Source organism: Podarcis tiliguerta (assembly GCF_965153285.1).
Source record: "Podarcis tiliguerta genome assembly, chromosome: 8".
Taxonomy (NCBI): domain Eukaryota; kingdom Metazoa; phylum Chordata; class Lepidosauria; order Squamata; family Lacertidae; genus Podarcis; species Podarcis tiliguerta.
In genome coordinates, this window is record NC_139541.1 from 76,835,306 (window position 1) to 76,856,126 (window position 20,821).

The 20,821-nt window shown below is 43.6% G+C and overlaps 2 protein-coding genes across 30 annotated transcripts in view; one reads left to right on the forward strand and one right to left on the reverse strand.

Annotated features, from left to right (window-relative positions):
• Positions 1-12,805, reverse strand: part of ARHGEF1 (Rho guanine nucleotide exchange factor 1) — a 70,429-nt gene extending 57,624 nt beyond the window's left edge. For 12 of the 29 annotated variants that reach the window (XM_083454862.1, XM_083454861.1, XM_083454858.1 and 9 more), the window contains exon 1: positions 12,589-12,784. The gene's annotated coding sequence lies outside the window, so the exon portion shown is untranslated. Of the gene's footprint in view, positions 1-12,057; positions 12,204-12,588 lie in introns of those variants that run through there. The other 17 variants (XM_083454867.1, XM_083454863.1, XM_083454854.1 and 14 more) reach the window with 10 other exon arrangements.
• Positions 12,784-20,821, forward strand: part of CD79A (CD79a molecule) — a 29,657-nt gene continuing 21,619 nt past the window's right edge. The window contains exon 1 of the mRNA XM_083455994.1: positions 12,784-12,868. Coding sequence (XP_083312120.1) covers positions 12,847-12,868 — 22 coding nt within the window. The 5' untranslated portion in view covers positions 12,784-12,846. The remainder of the gene's footprint in view (positions 12,869-20,821) is intronic.

Genomic DNA, 20,821 nt, shown 5'->3' on the forward strand with positions numbered 1-20,821 from the left:
GAACTGGACTCCTTGGCAGGTTCTGCATAAACATACACAAATTTATTGATTGTTAACATAGCAGATAGATAATATAAGGATTTATACAATTTTACAGTATGCAGAGAATAATATGTGTTGAAAAATCAGAGAGAGGAGCTGATAGAAGTCTCGGGGGGAGCGTTTGATGGGGAGGTGGGGGGGAAAGGGGGAAAATAATGAATATGATTATGTTTTGATACTTTGATATGTCAAAATTGTTAATAAAAAAACTTTTTTTGAAAAAGAATGTCAGCACAGAAAAAGGCAGGAGAAGGAGGAACACCACTGGAGAGGAGGGGATCAAAACAAGAAAGTGAAAATAAAGGAGAGATTTTAAAAATGTTTGCAGAAATTAAAAAGGACATAAAACAGAGTGAAAAGAATTTGGAGACAAGGCTGGAGCAGATGGATAAAAAAACTGATATGACTGTTTCTGAGGGGCCAAATGAAAGAGATAACCAAAAGAACACAAAGCTTGGAAGAAGGGATGAAGCGAAGAAAGCAAGAAGTAAGAGATATGAAAAAAGAGGAAGAAAAAGTTAAAGGAGAAGTCTCAGAAATGAATAAAACACAGGAGGAGTTGTGGGACGCGATTGCTATGAATGAATTGAGGTAAAGAGAAATGAATCTGAGGTTTAGATCAGTTCCAGAATCACAAGGAGAGAATATTTTGGAAAAATTGACAACAGAAATTGCACAATGGTTAAATATGGAGGTAGAGGAAGTGGCAAAAACAATACAAAATGTGTTTAGTATTAAAATGAAGACGACAAAGACAATTCCCAGGAGATTGTCTGATTATCTTTAAGGATAGAGAAATGAGAAAATTGATTTTGCAGAAAAATAGAGAAAAGAGACTATGTATTGATGGAATATTCACAATCATCTTTAAAGACGTGCCACTTTGCTTGCTGAAAAAACACGACCAATACAAGCCATTGACACAGATATTGAGGAAAAATGGAATTGAATTTAAATGGGAATTTCCAGAAGGAGTCTCATTTTATTATAGAGAAGAAATTCAAATTTAAAAGTGTGGATGAAACATATAAATTTTTGAGGAGATATAAAGAGTTGGGAAGAGGAGAAGCAGCAGCAGTGACCCCGGAAGGAGAAGATATTGATAATTTGGAGGAAGAAGAAGGAGGAGGAGGAGGAGGAGGGCAGGTTTAGGAACTTTTATAGTCTTACATATTAAAAGAAACCAAAATGGAATTAAAATTATGGACCTGGAATGTGAATGGCATAAGTAATAAAAATAAAAGGAACAAAACTGAACACTTTTTGTTAAAAAAGAATTTGGATATTATTTATTTACAAGAGACTCATGTAGCCAGGAAACGTCAAAGAGTATTGATAAATAATTAGGAAATCAATTTATGTCATCAGAAGTAAGAAGAGGGGAGTGGTGATGTATATAAAAACAAATTTGAAGCTTAGCAAATCTTCAAAGCTGAAGAGGGCAGGGTAATTGAAGTACAAGTCACTTGGCAAGGCGAAAAATTGATAATCGTCAGAATTTATGCACCAAATGGTAGTAAGATGCAGAAAAGGCCTTTGATAATATATCTTGGGAATTTATGATAAAAAAATTGGAATTTATGGATATTGGACAATTATTCATAAAAGGTATAAAAGCAATATATTCTGATCAAAAAGCAAAGTTGATAGTAAATAATATAATAAGGGAAAATATTGAAATTACAAAAGGTACAAGACAAGGGTGTCCGCTTTCACCATTATTATTCATATTGATACTGGAGGTCTTTCTAAGGACAATAAGGGAAAATGGAAACATAAAAGGGATTACAGTCGGCCGGAAAGAGCATAAAGTAAAAGCCTTTGCAGATGACTTGGTATTAACAATTGAAGAACCATTAACCAGAGCTAAAGAAGTTATTGAGGAGATAGAATGATATGGGCAAGTAGCAGGTTTTAAAAATAAATAAAAAGAAGACGAAAATGTTAGTTAAAAATATGAAACAAGATTTGGTGGATATGTTGCAGCAACAGATTGGTATAGAAGCTGTTAAAAAAGCCAAATATTTAGGAATATGGTTGACCTCAAAGAATATATATTTGTTTCAAAATACTTATACACCAGTGTGGAATGGAATTAAGAGAGATCTGGAAGTATGGGGAAGGATGAAAATGTCATTTTGGGGAAGCATTTCTGCTATCAAAATGAATGTGCTACCAAAGATGTTGCTTTTATTTCAATCAATTCCAATAATCAAGGGGACAGCAATTTTTAAGGAGTGACAGAAGACAATTTCAAGATATATCTGGTAGGGGAAGAAACCAAGAATTCAATATACTGTAACTTGTTAACAGATGCCAAAGAAAGAGAGGGCTTCGCCTTGCCAGACTTGAAATTGTACTATGAAGCGGCCTGCCTCTCTTGGTTAAAGGAATCGATGTTGCTAGAAAATACAGATTTGTTGGATTTAATGATAATAGATTTGGTTGGCATGCATATCTATGGTATAACAAAAAAAGTCCATAAAGGATTTGGCAACCATATATTCCAAAGATCTCTATTTGAAATATGAGATAGGTATAAAAACCTATTAGAACGTAAAACACCATGGGGAGTATCTCCATTAGAAGCAATGAGTGTGAAAAAGATAAATATGAGTAAAAATTGGGTCACGTATGAGAAATTGGTAGAAAAAGAAGGAAGTAAATGGAAAATGAAACCTTATGAAGAAGTTAAAGAATTTGTGGATGATTGGCTGCACTATCGCCAAATCAATGAAATGTTTAAACAAGATTTAAAAGAAAATGGATTTGATGATAAAAAAAACAAAATTTGAAATAGAAGTATTAGAAAATGATTGTAAAATATTGTCTAAAATATATTAATCACTGTTGGAATGGCAGCTGAAAGATGAAGAAGTTAAGTCGGTTATGATACACTGGGCCAAAGATTTCAGGTATAATATACAGTTAGAAGATTGGGAAAAATTATGGAAAGAAGGATTAAAATTTACAGCTTTGAAAGAAAATGTGATGAAAATGATGCATAGAAGGTATATCACACCAGTGAAATTAGCTAAAATGTATAAGACAAGTAATAAATGTTGGAAATGTAAGAAAAAAGAAGGAACTTTTTATCACATGTGGTGGGAATGTAAGAAAGTGAAAAACCTTTGGGAAATGATATATAATGAGATGAAAAAGATGTTGAAATATACATTTTTTTAAAAAACCAGAAGCATTTTTACTTGGTATTGTAAGAGATGATATTATTAGACAGGATAACAAACTGTTTTCATATGCAATAACAGGAGCACGAGTATTATTGGCCCAGAAATGGAAACAAGAAGAATAACCGACGAGAGAAGAATGGCAGATGAAATTAATGGACTATGCAAAATTAGATAAGATGACAGGAAGGATTCGAAACCTGCGGGACCAGAGATTCTCAGAGGACTGGAATAAATATGTGAATAATTTGAAAAGCAATTGTAATCAACAGGTTTTGAAAGGAGGTTTTGAAAGGAGGAATACATCAAATATTGCAAGGAAGATTATGAAGAAAGCTATTAGTTAAGATAATTAAAAGTAATAGTGAAATTAAGAAATGTAAATTAAGTGAAAAAGATTGGGAAATATTCAGATGTGATTGATGGAAGTCAAAAAATTGTATAAGATATGAAATTGTGTTAAATGATTGCTGAAAATAATATGTTAAAAAATTAATTATATAATATATATATTTTAAAAAGAACAGCCACCTCACACTCCTGCAAGTGCAGAGAGAGAGATCAGCTATCTCCGTGGGGGGGGGGGGCAGGGGGAGGCAGTTGTGTCACCTTTAGGGAGGGGAGGGGAGGGGAGCAAATCTCATGAGTTATGGAGGCAATGCAATCTCGCGAAAAGAGCCGCTGGGTTATCTAGCGCAGCTTTCTGCTTCCGACAGGAAGTGTCGAAGTAGGAACACAGGAAGCCACCTCGCGCCCAAGTGAAACCACTGGCCCATCTATTTCAGTACTGTCCATGCCGACAGACACTGTACGAAGTTGCAGACACAGGGGCATTCCCAGTCCTATCTGGAGATGCCAGGTTTCTAACTCAGGGCCTTCAACATGCCATGTAGATGCCCTATCTGCCCCCGTCGCCCGATATTCAGAGCTAGACAAAATTCACATCATGTATTTAAAGCACCACACAACGCCACTTTAAACAGTCATGGCTTCCCCGCAAAGAATTCTGGGAGCTCCCAAGGTGCTGAGAGTTGTTAGGAGGTCCATTATCCCCTGCACAGAGCTATAGTTCCCAGGGCTCCCTGTGAAGAGGTATTGACTATATATAGATGGTATATGACACCAGTGCAGTTAGTAAAAATGTATAAAACCAGTTCAAATATGTGTTGGAAGTGTAAAGAAAAGGAGGGGACATTTTACCATATGTGGTGAGATTGTAACGAAATCAAAAAGGTTTTGGGAAACGATTTACAATGAATTGAAGAAAATGTTCCATCTAACATTTGTTTAAAAACCTGAAGCATTTTTGTTAGGGATTGCAGGAAAAGAAACTGCCAAAGAAACCGCAAAATATCTTCATGTATGCGACAACGGCGGCAAGAGTCTTAATATAGCACAAGGATGGAAGAATGAGGAAATCCCGACTAAAGAACTATGGCAAGAGAAACTGATGGACTACGCAGAACTGGCAAAACTGACACATAAACTACGGGACAAGAATAACTGTGACTTTAAAGATGAATGGGAACCTTTCACAAAGTAGTTAAAGAAACAACAAAATGCATTGGGCTCCTTGGCAGGTTTCGAATAAACACTCACAAACCTTTTATTAACAATATTCAGTTAGACAAACTAAGGATCTATACAATTTTGTGACATGCAGAGAACAACACTTGCAGATAAACCACAGAGTGGAACGGAGGGAAGTCGGGGGCGGGCGGGCGAGGGGAGGGTGGGTTACTTTATGGGGAGGGGGAAATAGGGGGGAATCAAGGATGATATGTTATATGATAAAATGTTTTGTTGAAATTCCTAATAAAAAAATATTTTTTAAAAAAAGAGGTATTGACTATAAACCGTTGCAAACATTGTAGCTCTGTGAACGGAACAGCGGGTCTCCTTTAAATAGCCATGGCTCCCACCCAAAGAATTCTGGGAGCTGTAGTTTGTTAAAGGTGCTGAGAGCTGTTAGGAGACCCCCCCCCCCCATTCCCCTCAGAGAGTTCCTAGCATGGTGTAACAATAAATCCCTCTTCATGGGAAAATATGAGAATTGCGGGTCTGTAAGGAGAATGGTCCGTATAGTTCAAGTAACGGTTTTCCCAGTAGTGATGTATGGAAGTGAGAGCTGGACCATAAAGAAGGCCGATCGCCGAAGAATTGATGCTTTTGAATTATGGTGCTGGAGGAGACCCTTGAGAGTCCCATGGACTGCAAGAAGATCAAACCTCTCCATTCTGAAAGTGCTCACTGGAAGGACAGATCCTGAAGCTGAGGCTCCAATACTTTGGCCACCTCATGAGAAGAGAAGACTCACTGGAAAAGACCCTGATGTTGGGAAAGATGGGGGGCACAAGGAGAAGGGGACGGCAGAGGACAAGATGGTTGGATAGTGTTCTCGAAGCTACCAGCATAAGCTTGACCAAACTGCAGGAGGCAGTGGAAGACAGGAGTGCCTGGCGTGCTCTGGTCCATGGGGTCACGAAGAGTCGGACACGACTAAACAACAAGGGGAATGGGGGCGTCCTAATGACTCTCAGCACCCTTAACAAACAACAGCTCCCAGAATTCTTTAGGAGGAAGCCATGATTGTTTGAAGTAGTATCAAAGCACTTTATACGAATGGCGCTTTGCTGCCTTTGAATATGAAGGTTACCTCATTGCCTTTCACAGATTTGTCCTCTTTGAATTTGTTTGGTATCTTGTGTGTTTTCCAAAGTTATGTACGTACACTGGCTTTTTGGCGGTGAATCCCGCAGGCCAGAACTGGGGTCCCAGTGGCCTTATCTGACTACCGCTCCCATCAGCCCCTGCTCATTGGCCATGCTAGCTGGGGCTGATGGGAAACAGAGTCCAGCAACAGCTGGAAGTCCACGGAAAGGCTGGCTTGAATGACTTTGCCTACGTTAATTTTGCACTGCGCAAAGATTCCCCAATTGTTTTAGTAGCCTCAGCTCCACTCTCCTGGTTATACCAGCCCACATGCCTCTCTCTCAACCCCCTCTCAATTGCAGCATGAATCTGGTTCCCAGATCCGGGCTCCGCTGATGTCCTCCCAGTCCCAAGACACAACCTTCCTCACAGGCTTCTTCAGTCTTCTGAGAATTGCTGGAACAGTCACTGCTCCTGCTGTGATATCCTGCCCCCTTGACACCCCCCCTGTGATTCCTCTTCCAGCTGTTTAACAGAGTCAAGGGGTGAAGGAGGAGAAGAAGGCATAAGATCTCATCAGAGTGAGGAATCTTTTTGCGTGGGGGGCGGAAAGGGTTCCTGTGTACAAAGTTTGTGTTCTGCAAAGCATGTCTTCATCCATGTTGCCTTCATGTTAACATTAGTGCTGTACTTGTCGTCTCCACCTCACCACAAAAACCCACAATGCATCTCGCTCTGATCTTTTCAAAGATGTGCAAATCAGCACAGGCTTTCGTACTGTTCCTTGAATCCCACACAATATCCTCTTCTACAGTCATTTAAGTTTCTAATCATACTATCATCACCATCAGTCTATGAACTGCCTTCTAAAAAGGCTGTCTCAAGGCGATTTACATATCAGAAGCAGGTTTATTTAAAAAAAAACACCAAATACGTTTAGAAGATGACTAAAACCCGAAGAAAGGGACACTTGTGATCAAGGCCCATTTATACAGCTGAGAAAACGTGTGGGAAAACAAAAATAACTCCAATTGTTTTCCCAAAATGCAGATAGTGGGTCCCCGTTATCTCTCAGCAGAAATGTTATTTCACACAGAACAGGGTCAGCTGCACACTAAAATGCCCACATCATGAGAAAACCTCCGACAGACCACAGGAATCTGCTGGGGGCATAAATGAGTGGCCTTTACTGCATCTTCTGGGAGCGAATTTCAAGTTTACTTAAGTATGCACTGTGTGTAGGCACCTGGTTGACTGTGGCAAGAACCAAGAGGGACCGCTGAGCAGCATTTGGGAGAAAGGTGGGTCTTCTTACATATTTGTATGTATTCTTATAAGTTTTAAGGTTTCCTTTCTGAGTTCTCACCACCCCCAAGCACTTTGCATAATTTCTGAAGATCTGCTCCAGATGTGGACATCTTTGAGAAGTAGGGGCTTCTTGGTTGCAGAGCTAACACCATAAAATAGACTCCTTAGGAAAGCCTGCTCAGACCAACACTAAATGTTTTCATTGGGTTGAGGGAAGCTGGTAGTTCGGTGGGTTAGAGCAGGGATGGAGAGTCTCTGGCCCTCCAGATGCTGCTGAAACTACAACTCCCATCATTCCCAGCGGACACGGCCAATGGTCAGAGGTGATGGAAGTTGTAGTTCAACAACATCTGATGCCCCACCGCATACAGAAGATCCACACCATCTCCAGCAGGGAGAGATTTCCTGCCTGAAATGATGAAGAACCGCAGCCAGCCAGTGTAGACAATATTTACTTATTAAATTTGATCTAGATGGACCAATGGTCTGACTCAGTAGAAGACAGCTCACTATGTTCCTCTCAGCATTCAAAATTAGCCAGGTGCCAGGCACATTTTGCACCTGGCTAACGGTCACTTGTGACCAAGTAAAGATTTCGGGGGGGGCAGGGGGCACCTGACGTCTCCAACATCTGGAGGTGCCTGCCTGGACATCCTTGAATCCGTCCTGTTTTCACACACTACCAACACATCCTGTAGAATTCTATCCGTTATATTATCTGCACAATCAGAGCACAATTTCAAGAACCAAAAAGACATACAGTGGTACCTCTGGATGCGAACGGGATCCGTTCCGAAGCCCTGTTTGCATCCTGAAGCGAACGTAACACATGACTGTGCGTCTGCGCGTGTCGCTGCTTCCGCGCATGACATCATTTTGAGCATCTGCGCATGCGGCAAAACCCGGAAGTAACACACTCCGTTACTTCCAGGTCGCCGCGGAGCGCAACCCGAAAATATTCATCCCGAAGCTACTTCAATCCGAGGTATGACTGTATTGAAAAATACAACTTTTGAGCTGCTTGGCCCCAAAATGGCAACTAGGCATTCTGTTTTGACGACTGTAACCCTGATTTAAGGAGCCATTTGGCACCTAGCTAATATATCTGGGTTTCTAACACTGGTTCCTATTCAAACAGGAGTTCTGTTTTCACCCCAAGAGGTCTTCGTCACAGCTTTTCTTCCCTACATGAGCCTCCATTTTGTTGTTTTGTCTGGTTCAGCCTTCCCCAACCAAGGACTCCCAACCATCTTGAAGGCACCAGATTGGCAAAATCAGGCCTGCTTATAGAGTCCCATTTTCCATTTGTATTTTCTACATTGTTTTGGTATAGCTATGGCTTTATTGTTCTAAGCCGCTCTGATTTCTGTCTGAAAAAGAGTGGCGTGAGACAGAGGGAAAGAAAACCACACAAAAACAGCCCAATAAGCAATGAGAGTAGCAACACTAGGGTCACTTCCTGTGGTCCTCTGAGCACATGGCAGGCACATGCAAAGCCGTCCCTGTTGTTTTCCAGTTGTTTCAGCCTGTGGGGTGCCTCCAGCGCCAGACATGAGGATTTGGTTTTGGGGCCCACTATAGCGAGCCCTCCAAAAAAACCCCCAAACACACAACATTTGCTGGTTTGTGCCACGCATGGCATCCTGTCCATAGACTGAACATGAACTAGCATGCCTCTGTTGAGAGCAGGCCACGAGCCAAGGCAGGCAAAGCGATTTCCTGCTGCAATCATATGGGCTTGTCATTAGCCGTCAGTTGAACTTGCTCCTTTGTCCTTCTCGCGTTTCCCTCGGTTGTCTGCTTCAACTGTCAGAATTTTAACTGGAAGCTCCTTGGGGCAGGGAGTGCCGCCGCAGGGCACATTTAAAGCAGTATTCTGGGAAGTGCAGTTTGTGAAGGGGTCCTCAGAAGCACCTTGCCCTTCACACAGAGCTACAATATCCAGAGCGGGTTAGCGATCAATCCATCTCTCCAGGGAAGTCTGGGAATTGTAGTTCTGTGAGCGGGGGGGGAAAGCGGTCTTTCAACATCTGAAATGGAGGGTGGGAACGAAAGTGGGCGTGCAATGCTAGTGCACAAAACACACTAAATTGCCACCTTCCACTCACAAACACAGGATCCTTTCAAAAATGCAACCCCTTCGTCCTGGTGCACACACACAACAGCAGCCTTTTGAGATACGTTTCAGGAGTAAAACAGTGACGAGTTGTCCCAATAATAATTTTGGGCACCGCTCTTTCAAGCCAGGCAGAGTCTGCTGCCCCACAACCAGTCGCCAGCAGCAACACATGAACCGACCCATAGGGAACTAGTTGTATATATGTGGGGAGCAGCAGCTTTGCACACTGTAATGGGGAACAGATTCACAATATTGGCTGCAGGGATATTCATTCCATGCCAAGCAAACGGCATGGAACACACTGAGGGGTCCTTTACGAAGCAAAACGAAATGAAGGGATCCTTTAACCCATGGGTAGGCAAACTAAGGCCCGGGGGGCCGGATCCGGCCCAACTGCCTTCTAGAACCAGCCCGCAGACGGTCCAGGAATCAGCGTGCTTTTACATGAGTAGAATGTGTCCTTTTCTTTAAAATGCATCTCTGGGTTATTTGTGGGGCCTGCCTGGTGTTTTTACATGAGTAGAATGTGTGCTTTTATTTAAAATGCATCTCTTTGTGGGGAATAGGAATTCGTTCTTTTTTCAAAATATAGTCCGGCCCCCCACAAGGTCTGAGGGACAGTGGACCGGCCCCCTGTTGAAAAAGTTTGCTGACCCCTGCTTTAACTGGTAGGGTGATGGAGGAGGAAGAGGAAAAAGATGGGGCGGGGGGGGCTTTTAGAGCCTGCTGAGAACCCTCTCCAAGGCAGCAGCCTAACCCCTTTCTTCACCCCCCCCCCAAACCACCAGGCCGCTGGCATGCGCTCTGCAACTGACCTCACAGGCTCAAGATGCCTCCCTGGCTAGCAAAAAATGTCTGGCATGCAAAAGCTGCGGTCCCAGGGCAGCTGGAGCGATGAGAGGCTAGAGGTGGCAAGGGGAGGAGGGATCAACATGCCTCTAGAGAGGGCAGGCAACCAGTTCCCCGTTCAGTTCCAGGTAAAGCTGGCTGTTGTGCCCCCGAATGCAAAAAAAAAAAAAAAAGATATGCGGCTTCTTAAGAATTCAGCTGCAGGGAAATATTTCCCATATTTCAAACACTATTGCTTCAAAAGAGGGGGGTCTTGATTTTATTCTTATTTACCTCCCTAATGCCAGTTCTAGGTCACAGGAAATGGACTGGATCAGGAATAGATAAAAAAAAAAAGACTTGCCCACAGATATGTGTGTTTCATATATGAACAGATGGAATGGGTGTGGGTGGGTGCCAGGCCATGCTAATTTTGGTCTGAACCTGGTGCCCTTCAAATATTTTGGACTACAACTCACATCAGTCCCAGCTGCCAGTCCCTGCTGGCATGGAAAGCACTTGCTCCAACAATGGACTATGGACTTTCCTTTAACGGTGGTTGTAAACACGCAGAGTTTTGTTTTGTTTTTAATGCACAAAAAAACCAGCGTAGCCCTTTTCCTGCGAAAAGCTCAAGCAGCACACACTCCCATTACACAAAGCATTCCCTATTTTTAGAAAACAAACAAAACGCTCTTCCCCAACCCACCCACACACAAAAAGAGTTTCTACACCTACATCAAAAACACTAATAGCTCATCTATTATTATTAAATTCATTGCCCTTCCTTCACCAGCAGGCGCCAGGGCGGGTAACAACAATTTGATACCGAAAATTAAAAACAATTAAAACAGGCACAGGAACAGGAACAGGCTGGGCCCTGAAAACACACCTCTCAGGTGTCAAAGGACAGCGTAAAGATGGCCTTAAAAATCCCATCTATGAAACACCACCCCCCCCCCAACACAGCCTCCATGGGTCACAGAGCAAGGATGGGAAAGATATAGCCTTTCAGAAGTTGTTGGACTACAAATCCCATCAGCCTTGGTCACTGCAGATTGGGCTGGACTAGATAACTCTCATGGTCCCTTCCGACTTTATGATGTTATGAATAAATAGGCCCCAAAATGTGTTTTTAGGTAGAAGGTGGTTCCTGGATCTGGGAAGGGAGAAGACACCTGCTGTAAAACTAGCCTGAAAAAAGAGGGGAGGAGAGAGGGGAGGACGGTGCCAGGGCAGCCTTACATCTGTCCTACATCTGGAGGGAGGGTGCCAGGTTTGTGAAGGCTGTGTGAGGGCCTTTTAGCCTTAAACACAAAACCATGTTTCTAATTCCGGAAAGCCATATCAATACCACACGCCACCCCGCAAACACACCCTACTAACAGGCCTTGCTCTCCAATCTCAGTTTTCATCTCTCTAAACCTAAAATCCATCCTTTTGGATATTCCTTTTTAAGGACAAAATCATTTGAATGTCAGCCACCCTCCCTCCCTGCTAACATAATACAAACTTTCAATCCATCTTCCAACTTAAGCACCTCCTCTCTTGAACCTACGTATTTTTGCTTTTATATCCCCATGTCTTATCCGAGGAGCTGAAATATGTGGTTCCCCCACTCTTCCTCATTTAATCTTCACAACAACCCTGCGAGATAGGCTAGGCTGCCAGGCAGTGACAGGCCCAAGGTCACCCAGCCAGGGATTCGAACCCTTGGCCAACACTCTTAACCTCTTTTTACTTTCAGTTTCAATTCAATTAATTTGAGCTCCGGTTCCAGGCGTTTGCCTTCGCTCCCCCAGCCATTTTCTGCCACGGAATAATCTGAGGGCTGCCACACATCCTGTGGTCAAAGTCCAGGCTCAATCCTGGAATAACCACAGCCAAGAGTTACCCGGAGCATGTGCAGAATACAGTTACCTCCAAAAGAAAAGAAAGAAACTCCAGGAATCCACGTCTCTTCCAGCGCCGATTTAAGGGAATGGGCTCTAAGGTTACCCAGTGACGGGAGGGAAATATACTTGGCACCTAAGTTGAATCACTCCGCTTCGCTTATTGACTACTCCTCCATATTTTCCAGGGGCACAGCCCTGGAAAAACACGTCGCGAGGGTGGCGTTTTCACGAGGCTGGCCACGAACACCAGAGCCTGCTCCCACGCGAGACGCGATTCCGCCTGCAACCCACTTACTCGGGAGTAGTAAGCCCCGTTTGAATCCAACTGGGCGCCTGCTCCCCAGTGTAAACAGGCACGCACAGGGGCTTGCGCTGCAACGCCCCGAAAACTCCCAGCTCTTAAAATCTTCTTTTTTTGTTTGTTTGGAACGAGCAAAGCGCTAAGAACGCTTCGAACCGGAAAGGTCCCCTTTCTGTCCACACGGACCGCCTCCCCCGCGCCCCTCGATCCGAATCGACGCCGTGCACACGCGCGCAGCACCTTGGAGATCCTCACCTGGATCGAACTTGAGTTTGGCTCCCGCTGCCTCCCGACGCAAGGCCCCGGCGGGGTTTCCTGTTGCAGAGGGCGGCTTGTGGGGAGGGGCTGGCCGGGGATGTGGGGCGGTGTGGAGGGGGGGCAGGAAGTTGCTCGTAGCTTTCTGGATCCCGCCCCGCCGGTCTCCTCCTCCTCCTTTCCGCAGCGCCTCCCCTTTCTGGGTTTCTCGGCGGCGCCTCCTCCTCTTCCGACGCCGGCTGGCCTCTTTGTGCCGGAATGCCGCGCGCGCAGCTTGCAGGTAGACGGGGGTCGGGGGGATGCACGTGTGAACGCGCTGGGTGTAGGGTCGGAGGCTGCAAGGCAGGGGGACGAACGCGATTCTCACCTGTTTCTCGGGCTGGGGTGGCCGCATGAGGAAATCGAAGCAGACCTCTAGCCCACCCGTGTTCACTCAGAAGTAGACCCAATCAGTTTTATAGACTAGACACTGGAGCATCTGAACCGCGCAAGCGAAATCCTGAGCACGTGCACCGAAAAGCAAGCTCCGTTCAGCTCAGCGGGACATTGGCTGCGCAATCCTAAAGCCACTTACCTGGACTCAACGGGATTTGTTCACTGAGTAGAAACGTTGTAGGATTGCAACGTTATCGTTTGTACGCCGCCTTTCCAAGGAAAGAACCATGCCCAAAGCGGCTCACAGCAAAGGAAACAAGAATACCTCTAAAAAACGACCATACAATTTCATAATAACGTTGATAAAACAGCGGTGTTAAGTATGAAGGCAGTGTGGCATAGTGGTTAGAGTGTTGGGCTAGGATGGGTGACCTTGGATTCAGTCATTGTTTCTCAGCCTTGCCTACCTCACAGGGTCGTTGTTGGGATAAAATGGGGAGGAGGAGAACCATATATGCCACTTTGAGGTCCTTGGAAGAAAGGCTGCGAAGTAGCTGGGGGGGGGGGGGGACCCTCCGCGCGTTGCTCACCAGGAAGTGCTGACAGCATAAATTTCCCCATCTTTGCTTGGAAGCAGATTTGCAATCCTAAACACACCTAAAACCCATTGATTTCAGCAGTCATCTGCCAGAACTGGAGATCTTGTAAAGGCAAATGAAGGCCCCGGGCTCTGCTATTAGGCTTATAAATGAGGGCTGCAATCCTGCGCATACTTACCGCAGCCTATTGAACACTGTGGGAGTTACTTCTGAGTAAATCTGCGTAGCCACTGTGAGAACAGGATACTGGACTACATGGGCCATTGGCCTGATCCAGCCGGCTTTTCTTAAATCATTAGATCAGGATTGTATTTATGGCGGGCAGGGGAAGTCGATTCAGTTCAAATTTAAAGTTAAATCTTCCAAATTCACATGAAAGAAAGAAGGAAGCCATCCTTTGAAATGGTGCAGTTCCAAATTTTGCGATGCGGCTTGCTAACCAACCAATGCATATATATATATATATATATATATATGCATATATATATATATATATATATACACCAATGCATATATATATATATATATATATATATGAAACCACATATATAAGGGGAAAGTGGGCATAAAAATGAATACATTAGTGAAAATAATATATGCTATTTTTTTTCTGCCCTGCTCAGCAGTAGGATCATAGCTCAGTAGTAATAACATCTGCCTAGCATACAGAAGGTCCCAGGTTCAGTCTGAGAGGGCTGCTGCCAGCCAGTGTTGACAATATGGAGGTAGGTGGATCTTACTCTGTACAAGGCAAGCGTCCTATATTTGCAGGGGAACCAGTTTTCACCCTGGTTGGCTCCTCAAGCCAAACCTTTGAATGATAGTAAATAACTGCAACAACAAAAACCAAGACTGCAAACAACAGACAAACTAAAAGCAGGGTGCTGAACATTCATGGACTGCGGGCGTCAAGCGTGGATGTCAAAATGAAGCCTGGAATCATAACATCATGGAATTGTACCATTGGCAGGGACCCGGGGGGGGGGGGCATCTAGTCCAACCCCCTTGGCCATCTTGTGACCCACTAGTCACCATCCAGTGAAACTGGATGGCAATAGGAAGTTGTTTTTCACACAGCTCATAATCGGTCTGTGGGATTCCCTGCCACAAGATGTGATTATGTCCACTGGCTTAGGTTGTTTTAAAAGGATATTTGGCAAAATGCAGGTGGAGGAGAAGGAATTTCATAAAAACACTTTTCTCCTGTACTTTCCAGCAAGTCCAAATTGGCATATTCCTTCCTCCAGTGGGAGTGTTGTTGTTGTTGTTTCGTCATTTAGTCGTGTCCGACTCTTCGTGACCCCCTGGACCAGGGCACGCCAGGCACTCCTGTCTTCCACTACCTCCCGCAGCTTGGTCAAACTCATGTTCGTAGCTTCGAGAACACTGTCCAACCATCTCGTCCTCTGTTGTCCCCTTCTCCTTGTGCCCTCCATCTTTCCCAGCATCAGGGTCTTTTCCAGGGAGTCTTCTCTTCTCATGAGGTGGCCAAAGTACTGGAGCCTCAGCTTCACAATCTGTCATTCCAGTGAGCACTCAGGGCTGATTTCCTTCAGAATGGAGAGGTTTGATCTTCTTGCAGTCCATGGGACTCTCAAGCGTCTCCTCCAGCACCATAATTCAAAAGCATCAATTCTTTGGCAATCAGCCTTCTTTATGGTCCAGCTCTCACTTCCATACATCACTAGTGGGAAAACCATAGCTTCAACTATACGGACCTTTGTTGGCAAGGTGATGTCTCTGCTTTTTAAGATGCATGATCTTAGGGGGAAATGGAAACTGGAGTGAAGTTACCACACCATCTCTAAATTCATAAAGTGAGAGTTTGGGATATACTCTCGCACACAAACATAACCAGGATCTGGGCTGGAGATCCTGTAACAAGCAAAAATAGTGGGGTTGGTGTAAGGTTTGGACATTAATTGCCTCTATAGATTTCTGCTGCTAAAGTCTTCTCTGAATTGTAATCCATTTCCCAACTGGCTTCTTCCAACTGTCCACATCCAAAGTGGCCAAACCTTTGCACTGCTAATTCCATAAAATAATTAAAAATCCTTTTTAAAAATAATTATTTCCATTTCCATTTGGCCAATGCCGCCCTGCTATTTTACCCAGTTATTTATAAATTTAGTCAGTCTGGCTCAGAAATGTACTTCAGATGTACTTCAACAGGAAGGTGAGCTCTGCCACATACACAAAGTAGTATCTAAAACCATTCCATGGAAATATAGGTAAAGGTAAAGGGACCCCTGACCATTAGGTCCAGTCGTGGCCGACTCTGGGGTTGCGGCGCTCATTTTGCTTTATTGGCCGAGGGAGCCGGCGTACAGCTTCCGGGTCATGTGGCCAGCATGACTAAGCCGCTTCTGGCGAACCAGAGCAGCGCATGGAAACGCCGTTTACCTACCCCCCAGAGCAGTACCTATTTATCTACTTGCACTTTTGACGTGCTTTTGAACTGCTAGGTGGGCAGGAGCAGGGACCGAGCAACGGGAGCTCACCCCATCGTGGGGATTCGAACCACCGACCTTCTGATTGGCAAGTCCTAGGCTCTGTGGTTTAACCCACAGCGCCACCCGCGTCCCTATGGAAATATATTTGTGCCCAAATGTTGATTCCTACCTCTAGTGTTTAAAAACAAAGAATCAACTTATTTTGGCCATAGTGTGCCGTGAATTGAATGTAAATTCAAAGTGTTGTGTATCAGTTTGAAACTTTAGGTCTTCTTTTTTCAGATGGTGTTGGATTCATTTATCTTCCTCTCTTATTTCAAGAGATGTTGAATCACACGTGGAAGAGAGTGAAAAGATATTTAAAAAGCCATAAATAGTGGTGTGGGCAATTTTCCTGGCAGGCGATTGTGGAATACCTTTTTCGTTTGTGATAGGGCTCATCTTCCTGAGGATTCTGATATGATATGCTTTTGTTGCAATAAAGTGTGAGATTAAACCATAGATAGAGTGGTCTATTGTGCAGAATACAGTTTTAGTAGTAGTGGGTTCCCTCTGCTGGTGAAATGTGGACATTACACAGTCTGATCAAGTTTCATCCTAAACCCTAGAATCATACTTGTAGAATTGAAGGAGATCCTAAAGGTCATCTAGCCCAACCCCCTGCAATGCAGGAATCACAGCTAAAGAATCTTTGACGACAGCTGTTCAACCTGTGTTTAAAAACCTCTAAGGAAGGAGAGCCCACCACCTTCCAAGTTTTCCACTGTCAACAACTCGTACCAACAGAAAGTTCTTCCTAATGTTTAGTCTGAATCCCCTTGGTTGTAATTTGAATCCACTGGTTTGTGTCCTTCCCTCTGGAGCAGCAGAAAACAAGCTTGCTCCATCTTCCATGTGACAGCCCTTCAGATATATCCCTCTTGGATAGTCAAAGCAAAATTGGTTGCTGTTTTGTTTGTACAGAAATCCGTTTAGGATCACAGGTCCAGTTGCCCAGATTAAAAGCAACTGTCTACCTGCCAGCTCCATCTTGTACGCAGGCTGAGACCCTACCTGCTTGCGCACTGTCTCGCCTGAGTGGTGCATGCTCTGGTTATCTCCCGCTTGGACTACTGCAGTGCGCTCTATGTGGGGCTACCTTTGAAAGTGACTCAGAAACTACAACTAATCCAGAAAGCAGCAGCTAGACTGGTGACTGGGAGTGGCTGCTGAGACCATATAATACCGGTCCTGAAAGACCCACATTGGCTCCCAGTACGTTTCTGAGAATAATTCAAATTGTTGGTGCTGACCTCTAAGGCCCTAAATAGCCTCAGCCCAGTACACCTGAAGGAGCAACTCCACCCCCATCGTTCTACCTGGACACCGAGGTCCAGTGCCGAGGGCCTTCTGGCAGTTCCCTCACTGCGAGAAGTGAGGTTACAGGGAACCAGGTAGTGGCACCTGCCCTGTGGAATGCCAAACCTTCAGATGTCAAGGAAATAAACAACAATCTGACTTTTAGAAAACATCTGAAGGCAGCCCTGTATTGGGAATACATGACAACCTATTTCATAATACAGTGGTACCTTGGTTTACGAACTTAATCTGTTCCGGAAGTGCGTTCTTAAACCAAAGCATTCTTAAACCAAGGCATGCTTTCCCATAGCAGTGGGGGACTCAATTTACAAACAGAACACATTTATCCAAGTTGGATAAATGAACAACTTGGATTAAGAACGTGGCAAACCTGGAAGGAGATGTTTTGGTTTGTGAACTTTGCCTTGGAAGCAGAATGTGTTGAGTGTGTTGACTGTACAGTGACTGTACATGTTGACTGTACAGTGGTACCTTGGGTTAAGTACTTAATTTGTTCCGGAGGTCTGTTCTTAACCTGAAACTGTTCTTAACCTGAAGCACCACTTTAGCTAATGGGGCCTCCTGCTGCTGCCACACCGCCAGAGCATGATTTCTGTTCTCATCCTGAAGCAAAATTCTTAACCCGAGGTACTATTTCTGGGTTAGTGGCGTCTGTAACCTGAAGCATATGTAACCCGAGGTACCATTGTACTTTCTTTCCATTTTATTAGAAGATGCAGACATCTGGTGCCGACCTTATTCAGAGTACACACTGAAACTGATGAACACGGCTCAGTTAGCTCTATCAATTTTAGTGTGGGGCTTCTGTGAGTTCTATGCAACCTACTGCTTTGTGATTCATCCTCAGGGGTCATACCATATGCCGTGAGTGATGTCCCACCCAGAAATGGCAATCCTGGGTTTTGGTCCCTTGCCTCTGTTTGCTAGCTCAGGCCTTCCATGACCTCTCTGGCGATACAGAAGGACTCCTGTGTTGCTTCTTGCCATGTTGCAGTCATAGGTACCCTCCCCCTTGCTTGTTCTTCTGACAGGATGAATTTAGTGACCCAGTTTAGTCGTTTGCATGGTATTTGCATTATTTTATCACACGCACACCCCTGTCTACAGAAAGGAGAGGAAATGTGTGGCAGAGGCTGGAGGACGCAAAAAGGGAACCTTGAACTTCACATTCAAATATACTTATCAGGCCTGCAAATTTTTCAAGTGTTGCTCGAGTTGGCAAGGGAGGTGGGGGGGGTGGATGTCACCTGTCAGCCAAATTGTTTTGTTTTGTTTTTTTAAGATATTTTATTGGGTTTTACAATAAGTATAACATGACAAAAAGAAAAACACAATACAACATATAACAGAAAAATACAATAACATACCATATAAACACAAAACAACAACAACATATAAAAGAAAAAAGTAAAAACAATTTTTATCTCATTATAATCTTAGCATTAACTTGTGTCACCGACCTCCCCAGACCTTCCTTCTCTGTATTCCAGATCTTATATTCTATCAGCAAATTCCTTCCCTCTGTCTTAATTTAATTTTGTCATAATTTTAATATCTTAATATAATTGCATTTCCATATATCATAAAATATTAATCTTTCTTAGTCTTTAAAAGATTTTTTACTAATAACCTTTTACATTCAATCTGGTGTCATCAAACATTCATTATCTTATAGTGTTTCTGTAAATAGTCTTTAAACTTCCTCCAATCTTCCTTCACTGTCTCTTCTCCCTGGTCTCTGATTCTGCCAGTCATTTCTGCCAATTCCATATAGTCAATAACTTTCATCTGCCATTCTTCCAGCGTGGGTAGTTCCTGTGTCTTCCCTGTCAGCCAAATTGTTAACAGGGTGAGCCACCCACCTGTCAATTGCCTGGCATCACGCTGACATCAGATGATCTATTTTTATCTGTGCTGCTTGCAATCAAACCAAGCAGGCCAAAGGCGCAACTCAGAAAGTGGCAACAATCAGCTGATAGTTGGGTCTCTCAAAGCCCCGGGCATTGTATCCCGCAAGACACAATAGCCAGCTGATTGTCAAAGTTCGCAAAGCCCTGTGAAGGATCTGATAGTAGGCTGATTCCCAGAACTCAGCTGAACAGCGTTGTCTGAAAACTTCTTTTCAGCAGAGCTCTGCCTTTACCAGTGTGGTGTAGTGGTTAAGAGCGGTGGACTCGTAATCTGGGGAACCGGGTTCGCGTCTCCGCTCCTCCACCTGCAGCTGCTGGGTGACCTTGGGCCAGTCACACTTCTCTGAAGTCTCTCAGCCCCACTCACCTCACAGAGTGTTTGTTGTGGGGGAGGAAGGGAAAGGAGAATGTTAGCCACTTTGAGACTCCTTCGGGTAGTGATAAAGCGGGATATCAAATCCAAACTCCTTCTTCTTCTTCTTCTTCTTCTGCTTCTTCAGGTAGTGTGGCTTGGCCAAATTGGTCTTGTGGGCCAGACAGGCTGGCATGATAGGCCCAAGGCTTCCTACTGCTGATATAAAGGAACGAGCTGTATGGGAAGTTCTTTTTTGTAGTCATGGTGGCGGTGAGGGGATAATCCCTATAGGTTGTGTCAAACTAAGCATTCCATAGAATAGTCCCATTGAAATTAATGGAGCTAACTTTGTTATATAATCATAGAATTGTAGAGTTGGAAGGAACCCTGATGTAGCCCTCTTGTCTGATGTATTTTTAGGAATTTTAGCAGGTGGAGTTTAGAAACAAATTAAAACAGACAGGCTGTTAATTATTTAGTTTTGCAGCTGCCATGAATATGGCTTCCGCTGTTTCCCTTTTAGCTGGTAAATTTGGGTTTCTATTTTGTCTCTTTGGGATGTGCCCTTTAAAATCGTTGCTAGCATAGATTGCCAGAAGTGCTGTGTTTCATATTTCAGCTGTAATAATGTGCTGTGCTAGGTGCTGTATATATTTTAATTATATCCATATTGCTTTGTTTTTTTCTTATATACTGTATTTTATTGTACTAAAATTTGAGTTTTGTAGTATTCATCTTGTTATGTGGCAAAATACAACAGAAAGCACAAAAGCAGCAATAGAAATATAATTAAAAGTCAATATGAATATTCAGTACAATGGATGTGCCATCTGGCTTGAAGCTCATGGAGGATCGGTGGTCTGTGGCCCATAGTTTAGGTACCACTGCTAGTATACAAGAATGTGGATGTCATTAAAAAAAGTCAAAACTTTACCATGAAATTAAAATAACAGTCCGGGAAGAGATAGAAAGTACAACAAAATAACAGCAAGGGAGAAAACAAAAACTATACAAGACCAAAAAAAAAAAAAAAAAAACCACACCTGGGTTCACAGCCATTGGCACAAAAAGTATATGCCCAAGAGGGTACACAATAAATTAGATATTACAACAAAAACTGTCCTGATATTAAACAAATGAATACCAGATAAAGCCATATTTCATTGGGACTCGCCTGTCATG